Raw genomic sequence first — 9,853 nt, forward strand, 5'->3', positions numbered from 1 at the left:
AGCTAAAAGGAAAAGCCATTTCTGATTTTTTTTTATTTTATTTGAAAATACTGCTTTTTAATCACACAAAACAGAACACTACAAGAGGTGGTCAATTAACAGGTCTGGCCTACTGTATTTTACAGTTCACTGCAGTTTGGGGTTTTTTTTCCTCTCTGAGGAAGGGCTCAAGAAAAAAAAAAAACAAACCAAGAAACTTACGGTATATTCAAAGAAATCTTGCTGCATTTAAATTACTGATTAAGTTAGCAAAGTTGTATCAAAAATAAGTAATAAGATTAGTATGTTTGATAGAATTTTTAAGCAGAATATTATTTGTACTACCAAACCGTGTGTGATCAGACAAATTTGGTTTAATGTACTTTTGATTGACTTTATGGGAAGCCATCCTGCAGAAGCCTCTACATCTACAGAGATAAAAAACCCTGAAGTTGAAAGAAACCTATTCAATTTTTTTAATCATGATTCCTGTATGTAATACATAAACTTTCACAGAAAACTAAAAGAGCAATCGAAAAGACAGCAAGTTATCTAGATACAAAGCGTAACATTTAAAAAGCTAAAAGCAAATAAAAGAGGCAGTATCCAGTCTGTTCTGGGTACTCTTCTCTAAAAATCACATATGGTATAAATTACATTGTGCATAAACAGGAAACAGAAACAAAGTAATAAACAGTGAAAACTTGTAGCTGTCATCTCCCCCAAAGCCCCAGAGACAAAGGCAGCAGGAGAATAAACTAGTACCATCAGACCTAATTCTCCCAAGTAAATAAGCACACAGTCCAGTTATATTGTATTTATATAGTGACAGCAATATTTCTTGTAAGATAAAATGAATAAAACAGATAAGAACCTGCAGAATAGCTGAGCCAACTCTATACCTCCACTCCCAAAGCAATTATTTAAAAAAAGCAGGGAACATCACCATCAACAAAAATCTTAATTTCCAGATTTAAAATTAAGTGAGGCCCTATATATTTTGAAAAAAAATAATCTTACTTTGAAAAAAAACCTAAAAAAAATGTTCATTTGCAATGCTACATTTTTTCTTTTTTTTTCCCCCCTCTCCTTTTTAACATGTCAGTAGGTCAGGGATTTTTGTTTAGTTAGATTGGTGGGAGTATGTTATATCATTTATGTAGTTGTCTGACCATTTTTAAGTAGTTAGAAAATGGACACAAGTAACAGTGCATGTGTGTACTTATGACTGGCACAAAATTACCGGGATAAAATACTTTCTTCGACAGCAGTAAATAACTTAAGTACTAGCAAATTTGCAGACATGACTGCCAAGCTAATAAGCATAATTAAATTTCATACTTCATAGAGCTGATCAACAGCAGGGACCATAAAAAATTCCCCCATAGGACAAAATTAACTAGATTATCACAAAGTTTTTGTTTTCTTCCTTTTAAACCAACTCCTGTTAGATCACCAATAGCACAACAGTAAATCAAGTTGTGGTCTTAGGTATGGCAGCTTCTGTGCACTTCTGCTCTGCTTGTATCATCATTAAAGAAAAAATGTGTACAAAGAAAGATATTCCTCTAGTTTCAAACAGTTAAAGATTGTACCCACTACTGTTTACTCCATCACAGTGTCTCTCTGTACCCTTCTGCACTGGACCTGACTAACGCCCTGCTGGGAAACAACCACAACCATGTCCATGTTCCAATCTCATTCCAACCTCACACTGAGCCAGGTCCTAGTGCTGACCTACTAAATATCCATAATTATTTATAGAAAATACATTCACACACAGAGTGGCTTTAAAAAACAGATACTCCTCAGCAGAAAGACCAAGACTCGTGGGCATTTCTGTATGGCTTTAAGGCTAGCACCTGCAGGTTATTAGTCAGGTGAGCAACACATGGCTTCAAGCATTACAGAAGCAGTACAGTAAAACTCTTGAATTGAAACACTAGAATATCTTACTGTGACAAAGCAGTAGTGTTATTAACTAACCTACAGGTTTTTAAAAGTGCACTGTAGAGATACTAAGCTTGGACTGCACACTATTACTGTTACCCTGATAACAACCAACTCTGCTGAGACATTAGCTTGAGTTGTTTATATTTCATAGTTTGTCAACAGGGTTATTCTAGAAAAGTAAAACAAATTAACTTGTGTAACAGTGTATGTATGCTTATTTATTGACTTAGTTTTTCTATAGAAAACCTAACAATAGCATACAACTGTAAATAACCAAAATTAAATACCCATTTGTTCTGATAAACTGAAAACCAACCAAATGGAACAGCAAAATAATTTACCAAGCAAAACTACAGCCTTACTCAATCTTGTACTTGCAACAGAATTTCAACCAAAATCTGAAGGGCCTAATCCTGCAGTTTTTTCTCACAGCCACTGACCTGCTCTAATCATATATATATATATATTTCCTCCTCACACAGAAGTTACAGGTCATAGAGGTGCCAGTTCTACAAGTGTCTGAGGGAAGAAAACTGGAAATGGCTGTCCTCTTCAGACAGGTATACCGGCTGAGCAGTAAACCAGTTAAAGCCTGCCAGCTTAACAAGAGATGGTCTTACAGGGGGCAGGAAAGCCACCCCAGTTCTCCAAAAGGTTTCTCCCACTCACGCTCTGCACAACCAACAGCCCAGGGCCCACCACAGGAGGGGGAGCTGGGGAGCCAGGCCCTACAGCCACTCCTTTTGAGAGGCCAAAGGCACCAGGGCACTGAGTACTTGCACTGTAGGGCAACAAAGAAATAGAACCAGCCAGATATTATTACTTTTACTCTTAAAAAACCCAATAAAACAACCAAAATTACTAACCTGTTAATGCTTTGAAGCCCTCTGTTCTTGTGCTTGCCTAGGAGCCTGTACCCACCTGAGCACCCCCTCACACCAGCACTAAAACAAGGCAACACAACATCCTCACCCTTCAGCACCAATTTTCAGTGTGCAAGCCCCACAAAATGGCAGATAATTACCCAAAATCCTCAGCGGGAAGTAGCAAAAATTCATTACACAGGAGTATGGGCAGACTCCTTCCCCCCAGTCCCCTGCCACTCCGCTGCTCCCGGTGCAGGAACTTGTGGCAAACAAGCTCCACCTGGGCACCCCGCACCCAGCCACCACCAGCCCACCCAGCCACCCACCTGCTGCTCATTTCAAACCGACGAGGCAGCCACTGTGGGTACACCTGGGGCAGCAAACAGGTGCTGTGCATCCATGTTTGCATCCATGGAGTAACAGCCAGGCAACCCTGCCTGCCTGGTTGGTGAGGTAACATCGCCTGCCCTATGCAATCAGGGGGAGGAAGGTGTGTTACCTCACGATACCCGAGGGCTGTCACCAGCAACATGTGCTGCATTGTACAGCCCTGTCTGTCCTGGTGATCCACCTGAGCAGCAGCATGGAAATGTGAAACTGTATCTAAGCCCTCGAGTGGCTTTGGACACATGCTCTTCTATACATCCCTGGTGTCTACCAGGAGCGACTGCTCCTGGCAGCCATCTCCAAGGTGAGAGTGGTGGTGGTGTGATCCAGTAAGGCCTTAGGACCTTTTACACATCAATCAGAAACTGTTCCCTGAGAAGAAGACTTACAAAGTGAGGGAGGTGACAGGAGGTGGGGAGACCCCCTTGGCTGCTGCCCTGAGGGCTCTCTGCTGGGGACACCCAGGAAGGCGCTGCCCTCAGTGGGGAGATCCCTCTCTCCAGGCCAGCGCCACTGTGGCCTGAAGGCCATGTTCGCCTCAGCTGGGCTGCAGGTGTGGAGATAACTACAACATCCCTCCACCCGTTCACTGACTTGTACTTATAATTTCAAGCTTTCCTAAATTCTGTGTGATGGGCTGGAGTGTCCTATTGTGGAAAGCACATCAGAGTAGTTTTAGTTCTTTACCGTTGCAATTAATTCCTGCATTCCCTGGGGTACTTCCTAGTCATGTTTAATGCACAGCAAAAAAATGTTTTGACTTTTTTTCCTGTATTACATGGATTTTTTTTTTAAATTATTGTTTATTCTGCTTGCCAGGTTTCGTGCTCTCTAAAGAGCAACCTCTGTCTTTGTTAAGAGTCAGCACTGAAATGAATATGGCTGTTGGTGTCTGCTGCTCAAGTGCTGCTGAATAAAAGAGTGCCTAAATGCTTCCCATTTTCAGAACTGAACATCCCAGAACCCAGGGTTTTAATGCTTTAACTGCTCTTAAAATTGGAAGAGATGTGCTGTTAATATTGATGACAACAAACAGCTACCCTGTGTAATGACGTGTGGCTCCTGCCTGTTCATGACCACCTACACCAACAGCCTGTCCCACACCGGCACTCCCGGCTGAAAGGTTTGCACCCAGGGGCAGCAACTTTGTAATGCTGTCCCAGCAGAGCAGGAGACAATGAACGCTCAGACCTCACCCAGAGGGCCTGAAAAAGACACTGATTCTTGTACCTAGGTGTTCAAGGATGCTTAAAAATTACTGTAAAGGGTTGTGTGTGCATTAGCCACATTACATTTGGCCTAACCTTGGAGAAGGTGACAGAAGAGTCCAGAACACAGACCTCAGTTTGCCTCTTGTTTTGCTTGATTTTAGTTCCAATAACGTGGTTAGGTTTTCTTTTTAAAGACCCAAGCCATATTGAAAAAATATTTTCTGATCATCTTTTATGGCACTTTCTCCAACTTACAAAACTCCATGTCTTCGCATGACTCTAATATTTCTCCTTTCTTTGCTCCCTACTTAATTAAAACATCCATCTGGAAAGCCATTTTTTCTTCTGTCTTTTAAAGCTACTTTTTAAATTCCAAATTTAATGTAAGACGTACAAAAACTATTCAGCTGACGTTGGCAAATGGCAGAACATATCTGTCACTACTTTCTGATGTATGCTTGCTATTCTAAAGAGTAAGTTGGCTTTTTTACTAGTTAGAAGGACTTGGGATGCTGTTAAATTATCTCCCAACTTTTGCACAGATAAAGGTATAACAACAACCAAACATTACCTGTGATTTTAATTTTTTATCATTTAAATACCACTCTAAAAGACAGAACAAAACTGAAATGATCAGTAATTTTGGCTAAACATCATAGAAGACCTGTGAGAAGAAGGGATGACATGAAAAAAACCCATAACTTTGAATAGGAAAAAGCCTTAAATTTTTGAACAACTCATAGGATTTGCAGATAAAGGTTTAATGGCCTCTCTGCCACAATATGCTTAACAGTCTTCATGGATGACTGCAAAAGCTCTGTTAAAAGGAACTTCAATTGAAATTTAGGTCCCAGATTGACTTGCCAGTATGACTGGATTCTTCCAACATGTGTGCTCAAGACATAGTGTTATTCACGTTAAGAATAAGGAATCAGAAATGCTTCCCAAAATTAATGTAGGGGAAAACCCAAGGCTTTATTTTAAAACTTAAACTGACTAGGGTTTGACTTACAAGTCAAATGGATTACTTTCAGGAGAAAGTTTTAGACTGGCTTCGAAATGCAAAGTACCCAATTCCTTTCCTGTTCTCAAATCCTCTGTAGTGCTAACTCTCACAGATTGCATCATCTATTTCACAAACTGTTAAAATTATAAACTCACTTTCATTATGTCTTTGAAATATAATAAATGGAGCTTTTAAAGCTGTAAATGAAATTGTGCAACTTCTGAATCAGTCATATAACATTCACCTAACCTTTCCATAAATTTGTCAAATTCCCTGATTCTGTGAACCTCCAAAAGTTTGTTCAGTCACTGCTGAACTTCATAGATCAAACTACCATGGGATTTTATATAGTCATTGTTTAGTATTAAAAGAAGTGATTATTATACAGTCCTGAACACATAATATTAAGTCCAAACCTTGTATCAAAGTATGCTTAATTGAATTACAGAAGATTGTTTTCAGGAGCAGGTTTTGAAAGCCAAACTCAACAACAGCAATAATATCCTGGATCATGGAAAAGCCCCAGCTTATTACTTAATTTTTTAGAATTTTTTCTCTTTAGAAAAAGAAATGTATAATTGAAACTTTACAGTATCTCTAAAAAATTACACTGCAAGTCATTTACAAGTATCTCCTAAACCAATCAGTCCATGTGCAGGCACAAGGGACTGCTTGTATGAAGCACACATTACAAGACATGACAGGATTTAAATGTAGTGTTGATCACACTTAAGTCCCATTAATGTCAGTCGTAGCTGACGATACAAGCAGGCAAACCAATCTGTACTCGATGGTAGAATTCCAACTGATATTTGATCAGACTCTGAGAAAATAAGGATGGTTGGATGATAACAAAACACACTTCCCAATGCTGTGAACTAGCTAACTGATGATACGGAAGTATCTTTACCCCTTTTTAAACAAGTTTGTTAATTTAAAAAACAAGCAAAAATCCTTTAAATTAATCTAGAGGTGTTTCTCTGACCTAATATAAGGCCTTTTCTTACCAAATGGGTAGCATCAATGTAGACACTCTCTTCAATGGACAAAGGGTGCTGCGCTCTCACCCCTTTTTCTCCAACTCCATCTGTCGGCCTGACAAAGTTTCCTGGTGGTGCTTTGTTTTTACCTGCTGGTTGATTAATCACTTCCATCATCAGTGGCAATGCTGATGAAAATCATATCATCATATTTATTAATTTTTAAAGTGCTGTATTATAAGCACTACAATGATCTGAAATGGAACAGCTGTCACTTCTTTACGCACACATACCTGGGTTTCCACAGGGCTCTTTACTGAATTAGAAAGGTCTCCTTTTAATGATTCACAATGGATATATGTGCCAGTTAAGAGAAGATAAACTACTAACTCAGAAACATAACAGAAAGCAGATCCCCCATTTTATTATCAAGCAAAACTTTCATTAAAGTAGCAAGGTCTAAAGTTTCTTTTGCACTGGTTAGTCAGAAGTAACTCCACTGAAAGCAGGGAAGTTGCAATTGGTATAATTAGAGGATGAACTTGGCTTAGAACTTTACCTTCTGCTGCAACTAATGTACTTATGGTTTAAACATGCAGTGAATTGTATTATTAATAATATTTAAATCGATTTTGAATAGGAGCCAGACAAAAGTATAATAGAAATAGTACTGGAAATGGCAACTGGATGGATTGTTTTTCACTTTTATCTGCGAGTGAAACAGACAATGAACTGTTTAAAGTAGCTGGGCTTTTTCACAGGGAAGTGAACACAAAATGAACAAACATTGAAGATAAAAACAACACAGTCCACTAGGACTAGAAAATACACTGCCTTTTCAGTGGCGTTCTCACCTCAGAAAAAAAAAAAAAAGGTGGCTGGAGCGATCCAGAGTTAAAAGGAGAGATCAAGCTCTTTCCCAGCCAAACTCTGATATCCTTTTTATCTGTTTAGTCACTTGAGACTTGAGAACATCTTCTGCTTGACCCCCAACAGCAGGTATTTTGGGAAGAGTACAGTTTTAGAAGTTAAAGTAATAAAAAAAAATCAGATGGGAAGAGAAAGTGAAAAATGGAGAAAAGGAAAAATACAGGAAGAAAGCAAGTTTAGATTTTTTCAAAGGTGATCCAACACTCAATCATTTTAGTCTGAATACTACAGCATTTTAACCAAGCTCTGTTCACTCCCTTTGAACTCTGGTGGGCTGGGAACCTCTGTCAAGTCTTGAGGTGTGAGGTGCCTAGTATTTTTCACTGCTTGGCAAATAAATAAATATGCAGCCCAAAATATGTTTACCCTGGCTCTTCTGTATGTCAAATAAAAATAACCCAACCTTATTTTTCATGTCTCTTCCTTTACAGTTTGCTGTAATACATCATCAGTTTTCTAATGTTTATTATTTTTGTTACTACTGTAGAGCAAAATTAGACACTGGCCAATAGTTATTACTAAAATTTTTAAACATACATTGCTCACCTTTCTAAAACTTTCCATGATCCTAACTGAGAAAATATGTCACTGTCATTCTTAATTTTCTCAAGAACCTAAAATTGCTGATAGTGTCTCACTAACAACACTAGAAATAGCCCCTAGGACTGAGCCACATAAATGTCAAGCTGGTAAACTGAATGCACTGTTCTGCAGCAGGCAAAGGCATTTCTGTTCGGGCTGAAGTCGAAGTGGATTTTCCCCTTGAAGACCGGACTACATTTTCACAGTTACACTGAAGCCTCTATAAAAGTAAAAGACGGGGAGAGTCCTGGCAGGAGAGTAACGGGACTGGTTATATCACTCCTCGGGATGGGTTTGAAAACACGTGGCATGTGGGGCTGAGCAGGCACATGCAAAGGTGCTCTCTTGAAAGCGATGAGATTCTTTCAGGGGCGAGAAGGCAGGGAACGTTAAGTGCAACCGCGATTTAAGAGTATTATCATTAGGGCTGTTACGAGCGGTTTTTTAAACTTTTCTTCAGCAGATTCCAAAATAACGTTTTGAAAACGCATGAAGCCGGCTACCGCTCCTGCGCAATCCGAAAGCGCTGCTGTACCGAACTGATGACCGCTTCAGCCCCGCCGGCCATCCAGAGGAGGCCTGCTCTCCCGCCTTCACGGGAGTCCCCGTCCGTCCCCCGCCCCGTCAGCAGCTGCCCGAGCACACCGGCGGCCGCTACGCGCAACCCCCGGCTCCCCGACGGTGGCAGCGCCGCCGCCCCGGCAGGGCCGCCCCGGGGGAGGCAGGGCGGCGGGGAAGGGGTGCCGCGGCGGGAGGCAGGGCCGGGCGGCGACGGGGCTTATCGGCTGGCGCCTCCGCCGCCGCGGTCCGAGGGGGAGCCGGGGACGGCGGCGCGCTGGGAGCCTGCCCGGTCCCCTACCTGGTAGGCGTCGGGGATGTTGACCGTCTCTCCGTGCTCCGCTACGTAGCCGATGATGCCCTTGCCCCAGGGCACCTGCACCTCGTTGCTGTTCTCGGTGGAGCCGCAGGGCAGCAGCGGGGTGCCGGCGTGCACGTCGAAGAACTTGGAGACCAGGCTCTTCTTGCCGCCGGCGGCCCCCTCCACGAGGAACAGAGAGCCCCGGTCGGCGTCCACCATGAGGCAGACGAAGATGAGGATCTTGTAGCTGAGGCTGGTGAGGTCCAGGTCGTTGGAGATGTCCTTGACCAGCTCCAGGAAGAACTGGCGCTCGTTGTGCTCCTTGAGGTAGCGCTTGTAGTCCAGGGCGGTGGGGGGGTACTGGGGCAGGCTAACGCGGGACTCCAGCAGGGCGCTGAGGATGTGGGCAGTGGTGGGGGGCAAGGAGCTGGCTTTCCGCAGCAGCGCCCGCCGCCGCACGCTGCTCAGCGGCTCCTGCGCCCGGGCGTGCACATGTTCGTCGTAGGTGAGGTTGACGTGGATGGCCTTGGAGCGGGCGAAACTCTTCCGCAGCTCCTTCTGGGAGGCTCGGCGCTGCAGCCCCCCACCGCCGCCGGGGCCGCCGGGGCCGCCCGCGCTGCCCCAGCCGCCGCCGGGGCCGCCGCTGCTCCGGCGCTCCTCCGACGGGTCGGGGGCGGAGGCGGCGGGCGCTTTAGAGAGCGACATCTTCCTCTTCAGCCACTTCTCCACCAGCTCCGGGTGCCTCTCTAGGAAACTTTCCACCGCCGCCACGTCGAGGCCGGCGTCGGCGGGGGCCGCCATGGTGCCGGCGGCGGGGGCGGCTCAGGCCGCGGGAGTCCCCGCGGCGGCCATGCCCCGCCGCCGCCCCGACGGCTGCCCCGGGGCGCGGGGGGGCTGCCGGCAGCCCCGGCGAGGGCCTGCCCCTGCCCCTTGCCCCGGCCCCTTGCCCCGGCCCGTCCTCGAAGCCGCGCTTTCTTCTCGCCCTCTGCTTCCCCCCGCGACCTCCTTTTCCTGCCCACCACTCTTTATTGTTATTAGTAGTAGTGTTCGTATTATTCTAGGTATTTTTCCGCTCCCCGGCCTTCAGCCCTTCGGTGGCC

At 44.0% G+C, this 9,853-nt stretch overlaps 1 protein-coding gene across 1 annotated transcript in view; it reads right to left on the reverse strand.

The window, feature by feature from the left end:
- The window catches only part of PDE11A (phosphodiesterase 11A), a 135,233-nt gene extending 125,655 nt beyond the window's left edge, over positions 1-9,578 (reverse strand). Inside the window, exon 1 of the mRNA XM_040604409.1 lies at positions 8,754-9,578. Within this exon, the coding sequence (XP_040460343.1) occupies positions 8,754-9,554 (801 nt within the window). The 5' untranslated portion in view covers positions 9,555-9,578. The remainder of the gene's footprint in view (positions 1-8,753) is intronic.
- Between the last annotated feature and the right edge of the window lie 275 nt (positions 9,579-9,853).

Source organism: Falco naumanni, chromosome 8 (genome assembly GCF_017639655.2).
Source record: "Falco naumanni isolate bFalNau1 chromosome 8, bFalNau1.pat, whole genome shotgun sequence".
NCBI classification, from domain to species: domain Eukaryota; kingdom Metazoa; phylum Chordata; class Aves; order Falconiformes; family Falconidae; genus Falco; species Falco naumanni.